Source organism: Schistocerca cancellata, chromosome 2, assembly GCF_023864275.1.
Source record: "Schistocerca cancellata isolate TAMUIC-IGC-003103 chromosome 2, iqSchCanc2.1, whole genome shotgun sequence".
Lineage (NCBI taxonomy): Eukaryota > Metazoa > Arthropoda > Insecta > Orthoptera > Acrididae > Schistocerca > Schistocerca cancellata.
Window position 1 is genome coordinate 741,882,787 of NC_064627.1, and position 12,320 is coordinate 741,895,106.

At 41.1% G+C, this 12,320-nt stretch overlaps 1 protein-coding gene across 1 annotated transcript in view; it reads left to right on the plus strand.

Annotated features, from left to right (window-relative positions):
- Positions 1-12,320, plus strand: part of LOC126162547 (serine/threonine-protein kinase ATR) — a 368,495-nt gene that overhangs the window by 104,777 nt on the left and 251,398 nt on the right. The window contains exon 10 of the mRNA XM_049919128.1: positions 2,894-3,121. Coding sequence (XP_049775085.1) covers positions 2,894-3,121 — 228 coding nt within the window. The remainder of the gene's footprint in view (positions 1-2,893; positions 3,122-12,320) is intronic.

Consider the following 12,320-nt stretch of genomic DNA (forward strand, 5'->3'; position numbering starts at 1 on the left):
GCAGCAACATGGACTGTCAGCTCGGAGACCATGGCTGCGGTTGCCCTTGACGCTGCATCACAGACAGGAGCGCCTGCGATGGTGTACCCAACGATGAATCTGGGTGCACAAATGGAAAAACGTCATTTTTTTGGATGAATCCAGGTTTTGTTTACAGCATCATGATGGTCGCATCCGTGTTTGGCGACATCGCGGTGAACGCACATTGGAAGCGTGTATTCGTCATTGCCATACTGGCGTATCACCCGGCGTGATGGTATGGGCTGCTATTGGTTACACGTCTCGGTCAGTTCTTGTTCGCATTGACGGCACTTTGAACAGTGGATGTTACATTTCAGATGTGTTATGACCCATGGCTCTACCCTTCATTCAATCCCTGCAAAACTCTACATTTCAGCAGGATAATGCACGACCACATGTTGCAGGTCCTGTACGGGCCTTTCTGGATACAGAAAATGTTCGACTGCTGCCCTGGCCAGCGCATTCTCCAGATCTCTCACCAATTGAAAATTTCTGGTCAACGGTGGCCGAGCAATTGGCTCGTCACAATACGCCAGTCACTACTCTTGATGAACTGTGGTATCGTGTTGAAGCTGCGTGGGCAGCTGTACCTGTACACGTCATCCAAACTCTGTTTGACTCAGTGCCCAGGTGTATCAAGGCCGTTATTACAGCCGGAGGTGGTTGTTCTAGGTACTGATTTCTCAGGATCTATGCACCCAAATTTCGTGAAAATGTAATCACATGTCAGTTCTAGTATAGTGTATCTGTCCAATGAATACCTGTTTATCGTCTGCATTTCTTCTTGGTGTAGCAATTTGAATGGCCAGTAGTGTGTTTGTACTTAGCACCTGCAGACTTTTGACAGTTTTCGACAATAAAAGCATGATGATAATTTTTTTTTCCATTCTAGAAATCTACTTCCTATAGTGTTTTGATTATGAGCAACAGTTTGTAAGCATGTGAAGAATATTCTTAATCTCTGAAAATATTGCATTAATGAAAGTAACAACAGTTCTTTTTATGTATTACTTGAATATTATTTCGGATGTACCCATTCCTTCTTGTGTGCTAGGGAGATGATCTGCTGGACAGTTTTAGAAAGTTTTAGAGAAGGCTTCCTCTTCTCATATTGTTTTTTGCCTGTGACACTTGTTCCACTTGGAACACTAGTTATACTTGTTTCCAATGTAACCTCATTTTATGTTGTTCACAGCCATCTCAGTGGGATGAAAATCTGTTATGAACTGTGACAAACAAGATATTGTCAACAGGTCATTTCAATCACACTTCAGTCTACCCGAAAAAAGTCCTGCATACTGTAGGTTCATATGGAAAGATTGTGAATGACAGACATTACGGAATATGCTGTGTAACGTCTGGGTTTATGAGAAATGCCTTAAATTAGATTTGAAATTTTCAAATGAGTTTCCTTAGTCGTAATATTTGTGTGTGCATGACAAGTGTCTTGGTTGTTAAGTTGCTGCTGCTTGAGAGCCACCTACCTCCCCTTCTCCAGCCTTCCATTATCTCCCATGTCTCCTTCTTCTGTATGTTACTCCCTTGCTGTTTTGACACTGTTTTCGTCTTTCCTCACACCTATGAACCATAGCAACCACTCATAAATGATCAGCAGCCTCCACTATCTGCTGTATTCCATTGCATTCAGGAACCAGCGGCAGCTCCACAGGGTGGCAGGGGCTTCACCCAGCCTTACAGCTCCACACAGACTGCCTGTAGTAAATTACCACAAAATATGATTGTAGAATGTTTTAAATGTCTGCTGGATCTGAAAGGATCTAGTGGTTCAGGGAAGAAATGTCAAGTATAAGTTGACAAATGGTTACTGTCAGTGAAGAAGAGGTTGAGATGAAAGAGCATAACAGTTGAACCAACTGGATGCACCATTAAATGGCGGTATGAAGCAGTCAATGAGAGAGAGAGAGAGAGAGAGAGAGAGAGAGAGAGAGAGTGAGAGAGTGAGAGTGAGAGACAAACAAACACTAAGAACTAAGATGAATTCTGGTGTGAAATGTAATGCCAGTCGTAAATTTGCCCTGAAAAATAATTTTGATGCCTACTTAGTATCATTAGAGAGTAAGGTGAAGGTTCTTGGTAGTAAAGGTTGGAGGATAAGTGAAATAAAACTTGTATGTTTGAATAAAGGAAAACTTCAAATTAAGTTTAGTTTGTGTGGAATCTGAATTTTGTGTACAATATGTGGAAGAACTGAAGTGTTCACTAGATAAATTACTGAACTAGTCATGGCGAAAAGAAAAATTAGAAAATCGTAGTTTCATATTTGATATTGTTGGAATAATTTTCTATGATATGTAATGTGTAGCAATTTACAGTGACCAGTTTCATTAATGAATTTAATCCAGTATTCTATGTTATTTTGGCAAAGATTGATAACAGGTGAGACGAGGAGGACTGGAGTCGAAGAACACTCGTGGCCTCAGATACAGTTAGCCCCTGACCCACACCCACCTGCATCTCCGTATCTCTACCTCCTGTGTCGCTCTTTTTATACTCGCATTCTCCTTTCCGCAATCTTCCTCTCCCTCTGCTATACCTGCAGTCTCTCCCTCTCTATCAACTCAGCCACTTCATTGTGCGCTCCATGGAACTTCCACTGCTAGCACCAGGCCTGTCTTACCAGTGCCACATTCCTATTCCATCCTCTTACTGCCTCTCCCTCCCAGCCGTAGCCATCTACGTTAATGTGTGTGACTTTCCATTTTAGTTTCATTGCATGCAGTTGAATGTGTTTTCTGTATTATATAAATCTTTTTGCAGAATAGAAAGAACTTGCATTATTCGTGATTTATTTAGTTTTTCCAGCTGATGCATAGGTTGAATTCTGGGTCTTCATTTATTGTTGTTTTGACAGGATATTAGCTGCAACAGGAAGCAGAACATGGTCATCATTGCTTAAGCGTCTGGAGTCAACTCTGAAGGATTTATGTGAAGAGGAACATCTAGTTACAGATTCACAGACTTTAAATGCTGTTGTGCATCTTAAATTTGCTCACATTATTACAGCATGTGCTGCAGAGGTGGGCGAACACTTACATGGCATCTACTTGGATGTTGGAGAGATTATTTTTTATGGAGAAAGGTGAGTGGCCTAGTAAATATGGTTCTTCACTTTTATATTACAGAAAAAATGCTTATGCTATAAAAAATAATTTATGAGTTATGTCTTCCATCAGTACATAAATCGATGAAATATAAAAAAAAGAAATAAATATTTGGTATTCTCTGCTATTAGTCAGAATCTCACACGGACACAGATTACGCCCATGCGTATTTCTGACAGAGGCTTTCTCATCTATCCTCTTGTACTACCCTATCCTTGTATTGACACTGATGGAGTCCTGGCACCTCTCCAAACAGATGATGGAATGATTCTGTTTAGACGGATTGTGCTCCTGCTTTTGTGATCTTTCTCAGGTAGGGTGGGGAAAAAAAAAAAAAAAAAAAAAAAAAAAAAAAGGATGAAACGAGATATCGTCAAATACTCTTCGAAGAAGTGGTTACATTATGACACGTTCCTGTAAGACAAAAGCATCCAATGAAATGGTGTAAGACTGTCAATTATATGTTAGACATGTGTTCGTTCCTGATATCTCCTTAGTAAGGAAGTATTTCTGCTGTTGAGAATGTGGAGCATCTGCTAATGATAGGCTGGAAGGGCTTTCTTTATGTCCTCAACTTGTATATGTATCTCCTCTCTTTTCTATGGTACCTGTGTGTGATATTTGTTGTAGCACATGCTGAAAATTGGTTGAAAACCAAGCTTTAACTGCTAAAAAATGAGTACAATTTCTTATAAAGCCATACTCAACTGTCAATGTATGTTAGCAGTAAATCAGTCTTCCTGGGAATGGAGGTGAAATACTTGGAAATGTATCATAGAGTGTTAAAAAATGCACTTGATTAAAGCTTTCAACTTATTTAATTTGATAATTAAAAGTCATTGTTAGCCATAACTTAAAACATCTGCGTCCTATCTCCTGTACTGGACATTAATCAATTTTTGAATGATGGTGGCTGACGACAGTGATAAAACTCTGCTACATTGAAGTAAGAAGTTAGTATTATGGTTGGTATTACTACTCACCAAGTGGTGGAAGGAGAAAACTTATATAAAAGTGCAAGTTTTCACAACCAGTGGTTCCTTCTAGCAGAAGGATTGAAGGGAAAGGAAGAGGGATGAAGGGAAAGGACTGGTGAGTTTTCGGAAATGGGGAGAGTTCAGAAAAGGCACCCAGTACCCCAGATCAGGGGAGACTTACTGGATGGGATGAGAAGGAAAGACTAATTGTTGGGGACTGTACCAGACAAGATTTGAAAACTGTAGAACGTAAAACTGGAAGAAAGGGGAATAAGCAAGAAAGAGATTACTGACAAAAAATCATAACGTCGCTAGGCAATGAAAACCTTGTAACTCAAATTGGTCAAATTTTACAGGAGAAACAAAAAACTAATTATTGAAATCACATGGGGACCTGATTAGTCAAATGTAGTGGTTTCTGCTACACAATATGGATCCGGTCATTGGTACATAAGACTTCATCATGCACTTCAAATTTTCTGCCAGTTTTTGGAGTTACAAGGTTTTCACAGTTATTTTTTTGGTAGTAATGGAGATAAGAGGCATGTAATGAGTGCACGGTTAAGAACTGAAATGAATGAATGTTTAATTTGTTTTAAAAAATACATACTTAGCTAAACTTTGCATCATTTGTGTATTACGAAACATCTGTAAGGATACATTGTTACAGATATAAAGTGAAATGAATAATTTCATATTGATCAAAATATTGGAATCTGAATGTTAATAAATTACAATGTGTAAAAAACACAGAAGCAATGTTGTTAGTAAACTTTTATTACTGTAAACAATTGTGCAGTTTATTAACATTTATTATTGTTACTATTGCTGCTACTATCACAATCACAGTCATAGGTGGCTGTAAACAAGTTTATTTTCGGCTGCATTTTTTTAGGCATGGACATGTTCTCTCATTATGAATGTGAGACAGTGTGTCATAAAATGAATGCACATCCTTAGGAAGGACCAGCTTTAGTTGTTGCAAATGCATTAACTTTTCTGCACTGATCTTTAGTGGTGAACTGTAGAGAGGGGGCACTGTAAATGAGTTGGATATGTTTGACATCGTTCTTCGAATGTTTCCCATGTATCGCTGAATTTCAATTTATATTCCATTTTTCCGGAGAGATCATACTTGAGACACCGGATATCAGACACTGTTGGATCCCCAATTTTGGATCCTGGCCGAATAGACGAATACGACGAGAGTTTATCATAGGACTTGAAAAACGTGTGGTCCAAATAATTGACAACATAAAGTCTATGACTTTGTCTTGCGGTAGTACAAACATCTACATAGCCAGCAGGAGTATAAATGTGTCTGTTTTTTAACCTCCTTTCTATGGTGGAGTGCATAGAATCACACGCCATTTGAGTGTGACCTTTCTCCAGAAATTTTTGCACTATTGTAATGCCTTTCTGATTGGCGAGATGAGCCAGTGCATTACTCATGACTGAGTTTCGATTCTGGTATGTGCATCCGTTAGCTATAGAAAATAGCTTCTGAATCATTTTGGACGTACATTTCTATAAAATGCATCAGTATACTGGCAAATTCCGAAGCTGTTAGTCCACCTTCACTCTCGTATCAAAGGTAACAATAACCATCGTTACTTTTTAAATCATAAGTGGTAAAGTTGTGGACCTTTAGTTTGCTTTTATAGTACAGTGCGGATACTTTTAGTCTGGGAGAAAGCAGAAGTGCTTGAAGGTCCATAGTGAACATTCTAGCTGGTCCTAATTTATCACTATTTTTTGCTCCCCTTGCCTCAGTTTTTCGGGCCATATGCAAAGAGTATTCATTGTCTGAGAGACTGCCTCTCTGGTGATAACAACAAAGATCGCACTGATCCTTTTTAGGCGAAAATAAGTTTAGATTATTTTCATCGAATAACTTGCAGAACTGTTTTCTAAGCAGCTGGGATTTGTCCTCTTTTCTTGCAAAATTCCTTATATTCCCTATGTAGTTCTGATTTACTCTGCCAGTTAGGTTCCAAGTAGAGTTTTGTGGAAGAACGACGGCAGTAATGCAATTCCAGTTTCGGCAACACTGCAAAAAAATCTGATGCTGATTGTCGTCCACCTGAAACTTTCGTTGGTCTCTCCTGCATTTGAGGCCCTTCTGCAAGTGTTCTTTCTGATGCACTAGATGCCCATTTTCTGACACTCAATTCGCCTAAGCACAAAGTATTGAGAAACATAGTCACCCAGACAGTTTTTCTCTGTCCTTCTATTACAAAATTGTAATATAGTGTGTTAGAATGGTGAGATTTATTAGATTCTGAATTATTTCTGCGTCTTTTAACTGGAACGTAGTAGACGTGGCTTCTAACAAAAAATTTTCTTTCACCCCAAGACATATCCTGCCAGAAATGATGAAAAATTACCTGTCTCTGCTCTTTTGTAATATCCTTGCAACTCTTGTTCCGATTTAAGGAAGAATGTTTAAAAGTACATCATGGTTTAATTTCCCTCCTTCTCCTGCACATTGTTGGTCTCTTTTTGCCAAACTCATCTTTTTGCATTCCTAAATAATCCTGTCCTCTCATACGTTTTTCTTTCTGCAAACTTTGAAGTGATTGATTTCTTTTCCTTTCATGGCGCTGCTTAGTACTTTTTACTCCCATATCAACTTTGTCATCGTCGTCTTCCGTGCTGTTGTTACTGCTATGGTCATTTTTGTTTTTACCTGGATCATACACATCGCTACTGCCACTGGAGATATCATCCTCGCAGCTGTGTTCGAAAAGACTTTCAAACTCAGTAGTGGAATTCGCCTCTGTATTGGCTTCTTTTTCCACATTATCTGAAGTGTAAACAATAATGTCATCAATAAAATTTAAATAATTTAATCACCTCAACTTTCAAACAAGGATTTTACTTGAAGTTACAACACTATAAACTATGGTTTACCTTTATGTTGTAGGTCCACTCTTTCTTTTGGTTTACGACAAGGAGTAAACTGACTAGAATCTTCTTCCGGTGATTTTATACAATATGACCCGTTGTCGGCTTGTTTCATAAGGTGAAGAGTGAATTTACTCTTTTTACCCATAGCTGAAAACAAAGCAGTTACTGTAGAATGTATAGGATTCTGTTAAGTTCTAAAATTAAAACCTCGTATGTACCGAGTGCAGTCTGCTTTATGCGCGATGAAAAAACTAGTAAATCAACATTGTATTTAACAAGGTCATTATTAATTCTGTATATTAAAATACAATACATAAACACCTAGAAATACTAACACGTACCTGTAGCAATAAAGCAATGTTGGGTCTGTCAGTCAAATGGGTTACTATCACATCAAAAAACATTTTAATCTCGGAGCATATGTTCGCCCTGCACCCTAACAGTGGCGATTACCAGAGATCCGAGCTTTACAGCACGCACTACATATCGCTGGAGATGCGAGTTTTACATTATTGCCGCTAGATGGCGACAGCGTACAACTTGAAGAAGGAAGGTTTCAACAGGTTATGTGGCATAATTGTCTACATTTGGTAATGGAGTTATGTGGATTTCATTGTCAGATGGAGTTATGAGGTTTTCATTACCTAGCGACGATAAGTTAATAAGTGTGGAAAGCTCTGTGTGTGGAGGATGGGGAAAAATAGACAGGTCAGAAAATAAAAGATATGGGAAACTAAAAGTGCTTGAAGAAAGGAATAGTTACTGAGAAGAAATGCTGAGACAGAAGAAATTAATGTAAATTAGGGCCAGATGGGTGATGAGAACCAAGGACATGACTGTTTGTAAGGCCAGTTCCCACCTGCCGAGCTCTGAGGGGAAGAATCCAGATGGCACAAGTGAAACAGGCACTGAAGTGACAAGTTGTCATGTTGTAGAGCATGCTTTGCAACAGGATGTTGTGTGTTGCCAGTATACGCCCTCTGGACATATTCTATGTTATGAGGTGACCAGATGGGCATAACAACAGAATGGGTACACTGGCATCCCAACACAGGTAAGCTACAAAGGTAGGGGCTGTCTGCTGCATGTTTCTTTCACTGAATTCACAGCAGGCGCAGAGCATTGTACTTACACTGTGTTGGACTTGCCCCTGCAATTGAACCATTCTTGCTCAGATTTCTGCTCATTATGCGATGAGAGCTGTATCAGCTATTTCTTTGCAGCTTGTCATGCTTGCACTGTGTCACTGGACACCACATTTGAGTTCTCAGGCATGTCGGCAGGCCAACAGCCACAACATATTGTTGCAGACTTGGAGGTAGTCGAGTGTAGACTAAGGCCTTGTTTAGTCTAATCAATTTGTATTCTTATCATCGTCTGGGGTGCCCCCCTCCTCCCTCCCTCCCGCCTTACAGCTTTCTCAGTGCTGAATAGTACCTTATAGTGGGCAGCAGATTCTCTTGCAGAGACAACTACCAGTTGTGGTCAAATACAAAAATGTGGAATGCCAACTCGTGCTTCTATTTGTAAATTCACAGTTGGTAGAAAATATTTTCGGCTAGTGTGTTCAATTTTTGGATTTGAAGTAGTCAGTAGTATTAACCTGGTCTTTAAGATGCAGTTTGAGAACTTGGGAGCACTGCTGTTGTTGTTCGATCAGCTTTTTGGTAAGGATGTGGGTAGGGCCATCAGTTTTGAGGCCCACATTACATTGAAACTATCTGTGGTTTGTAAGTTCTGTTGAGCCAGATGTCAAAATCACAAAGTAATGTCACCAGTTTCGTCAAGACAGAGGACCATGTCATAATCATTATACAGAATACCAGTGGCAATGTTACACTTCGTGGTGATTTTAAGCACATGATCAATGTACGTAATGGAATAGAAGTTTATCCCATACTGTGTCCCGAAGAGTTGTGAGCTAAGTTGGCCTGCGGTCAGTATATTTCCAAAATTGATCTCCAAGATGTTTGCTTGCAGTTGCTGTTGGACACTGAGTCTCAGTGTCTTTTAGTACAAAGTACTCATTTTGGGATGCACCACTGTAACTGGTTGCCATATGGGGTAGCTTCAGCTCCGAAAATATTCCAATGTTTTCTTGATTAACTTATCAGTGGTATTTCGTGCTGTGCCAACTATTTGAATGATGTTTTGTTTTCAGGCTCAACAAGATAACAGCATTTGCACTATTTGCACTCAGTCTGTCAGCCACCTTTACACAGTGGAGCAGAATGAAAGCCTGAGAAATGTAGTTTTTTTTATCCTACAGAGCAGTGCTACTTACAGCATTTGTTAAATAAGGATGGTACAATACCAATGGCAGAGCATGCTACAGCAATCAACAAAATGCCAGTCCCTAAGAATATTAGGGAGTTGCAGTCCTTTCAATGGAAGGCAAATTACTATGCAAAGTTTGTTCCTCTGGCTGCTCATCTTTGTCATTCTTTGATTCAGCTTTGTAGGAAAGGAGTGAATTTGAGTGGTTAGAGGCATGTTAATTAGTATTCCAGAAATTGAAGCAACACCACTACTTAGTTCCCATGTTTGGCTACATTCAGCCCTGGTAAGGCTTTGACTTTGGCTGCTGATGCATCCCAATATGACATTGGCGCTGTTCTCTCTTCCAGGAATCCTGATGACTTGGAACAGCCTGTTACGTTTGCCTCAACCTTTCAGCAGCTGCGCAGATTGAGGAGGAGGCACTTGTGATCATATATGGTGTTAAAGTCTTGTGTGTTCTTGTATGGCACTTAAGTTTCACATGCGTACAGATCATAATCCGCTAATTTTTCTGCTTGGTCCCCAGTCGTAGCTCATGGACAGAACAGCACAGCATTGACCTTCTTTCTGAGTATTTAAATGATTAATGGAAAATCTCATATAAAGATGTGAAACAAATACTAACAACGAGATAGAGGGGCTGGCCAGTACTTACGTCAGCTCAGTACAGCCGATAGATACACAAAAAACAGAACCGAAAATTTACGTTCCTAGCTTTCGGAACAAGTGTTCCTTCATCAGGGAGGAGAGAGGGGAAAGAAAGGGAAGAAGGGAAAGTAGATTCAGTTACTCACAACTCAGGTTATGAAGCAACAGGGAAAGGAAAATAGGGAGGGTAGCAAGGATGGAGGCATGGTTGTCAGAGGGAAGCCAAAGATATTCTACTGTAAGTACTGTGCCAGCTTCAAACCAAAGAGGATGCATACAGAAGTAAAGAGGTATGTAGCATAAAGATAAACACAACTATGTAGGATGAAAAGATGCATGAAAGGCTAAAGAGGAAAGGGAAAGAGGAGAAGACTGAAGAGTAAATGGAGGTGAGGTTGTTTAACGTAGGTTCAGTCCAGGGGGATGGCGGGATGAAAGGATGTGTTGGAGTGCAAGTTCCCATCTCCGCAGTTCAGAGGGACTGGTGTTGGGTGGGAGAAGCCAAATGGCACATACGGTGTAGCAGGTTCCTAGGTCCCTAGAATTATGCTGGAGGGCATGCTCCGCTACTGGGTATTGGGCATCTCCTAGGCGGACAGTTCGTCTGTGTCCGTTCATGCGCTCAGCCAGTTTAGTTGTTGTCATACTGATGTAAAAGTCTGTGCAGTGCAGGCATGTCAGTTGATAAATGACATGTGTAGTTTCACACATACACAATTCAAGGCAGGGCCACGTGTGTTTCTGTTGACTACCGGAGAAGTTACAGCAGCTACGAGTGAGGATCTACACTTGAGCAAGGATGGCTGGAGCCTCTGCCTGTGGGCTCAGACCCAACTCTCTGGATGTATTTCAAACTTCACGATAGGCTCAGCATTGTCAGTGGTGTCCTACTGCTAGCTACAAAAGATCAGATTTGTCATGGTGCTATTCCATTGTCGTTGCGACAACACATTTTCCAGATGTTACATGCATACCATTGGGGGATGTCTCAAATGAAAGCATTGGCCTAGTGACATGTCTGTTGGCCAGCAATTAATTCTGTCACCGAGCACGCAGTGCAAAGCTATACAGCATATGGTCACAACCATGTTGCTAGATTGTCCTCCATGACATTGCAACATACATTTTGGTCCGTGGCTGCCATTTTTGTGCACTCTGGTCTCAGACAATGGTCATCAGTTTTTGTTTGAAGAATTTCGAGCACTCTGCCATCGAAATTGTATTAAGCACCTACCCACATCACCATTCCATTTAGCATTTAATGAAGAGGTCATGTGATTGGTCAGGATATTCAAATTGCAACTGAAGAAAATAGTGTTCGAGATCATCCAGTTTTTTGACGTCTTACCAAGCAGCTCTAATCAACAGGTGTAGTCCAGCTGAGGCCATCAGGCTGGTGGTCTCTTTGACCCTCTGCGCATAACGCTGTGTGTCTCCGGCCCGAGAGCTGTGCCACGGTATCAGCAAGGTTCTGCCATTTGCGCACACACATTTAGGGGGACACCAGTGTGGATGCAATGCAACTTTATATTGTGACGGTGGGTCAGCACTGCATGACGTGCTATGCTAACCAGCAACGCCCATGTCACATTGAGTTACAGGCACCAGATCCCAGTTATTCAGATGGCACACACTCAGGCATGAGAGACAGACAACCCCTGGCTTCAAGCATTGAGCAGTGCTTGCCAACATTCCCATCACATATGCCCTGATAGCCCTGTAATTTGCATTTTCCTTCTGTGAAACCCCCACCCTGGTGAACTGTTAGCCAGAAGGATGTCTGATGGAGGCAGAGCTCTTCCCTCCATCACTGATGACCTTAGCTGTTTAATCCCCCTTAAAAATCCCAACCACCACCACCACCACCACCTCTTCCCTCCATCATTGCAGCAGCTAGCAGAGGTTGACCCCCCCCCCCCCCCATCCCTGCCCACCCTCATCGCTTCTTGACTACCAGCCTCAGGTGGAGTATCAGTCTGTCACCACCTCCAGCACGACCCTTGACTTCGCTCCAGTGAGTGCCCGTACAGAACACCTGGCACAGATCACTGTCACACCTTGTCCCTTGACTTACTGACTCCAGCAGAGACCTGGGCATTTTCAGCACTATGTGCCTCTTAAAAGGTGGAGATATTTGCTATCCCCACCAGACGCAGGTATGTGAGATGAGGAGTTGTAAGCTGTGATAGTTTGAGCGATCTGCAGCTCTGCCTTGAGCAGTGTAAATATTGCATATGTTGGCCAGTGGCTGTGGAATTGTAACTTCCCTTTTTCCGTTACATAATGTCCAGAGTCTGTCACAGGTAGCACTAGCTTGATCCATTTTTACTCAGTGTATGCTCGCTTGCTTTTTTATGTCGCC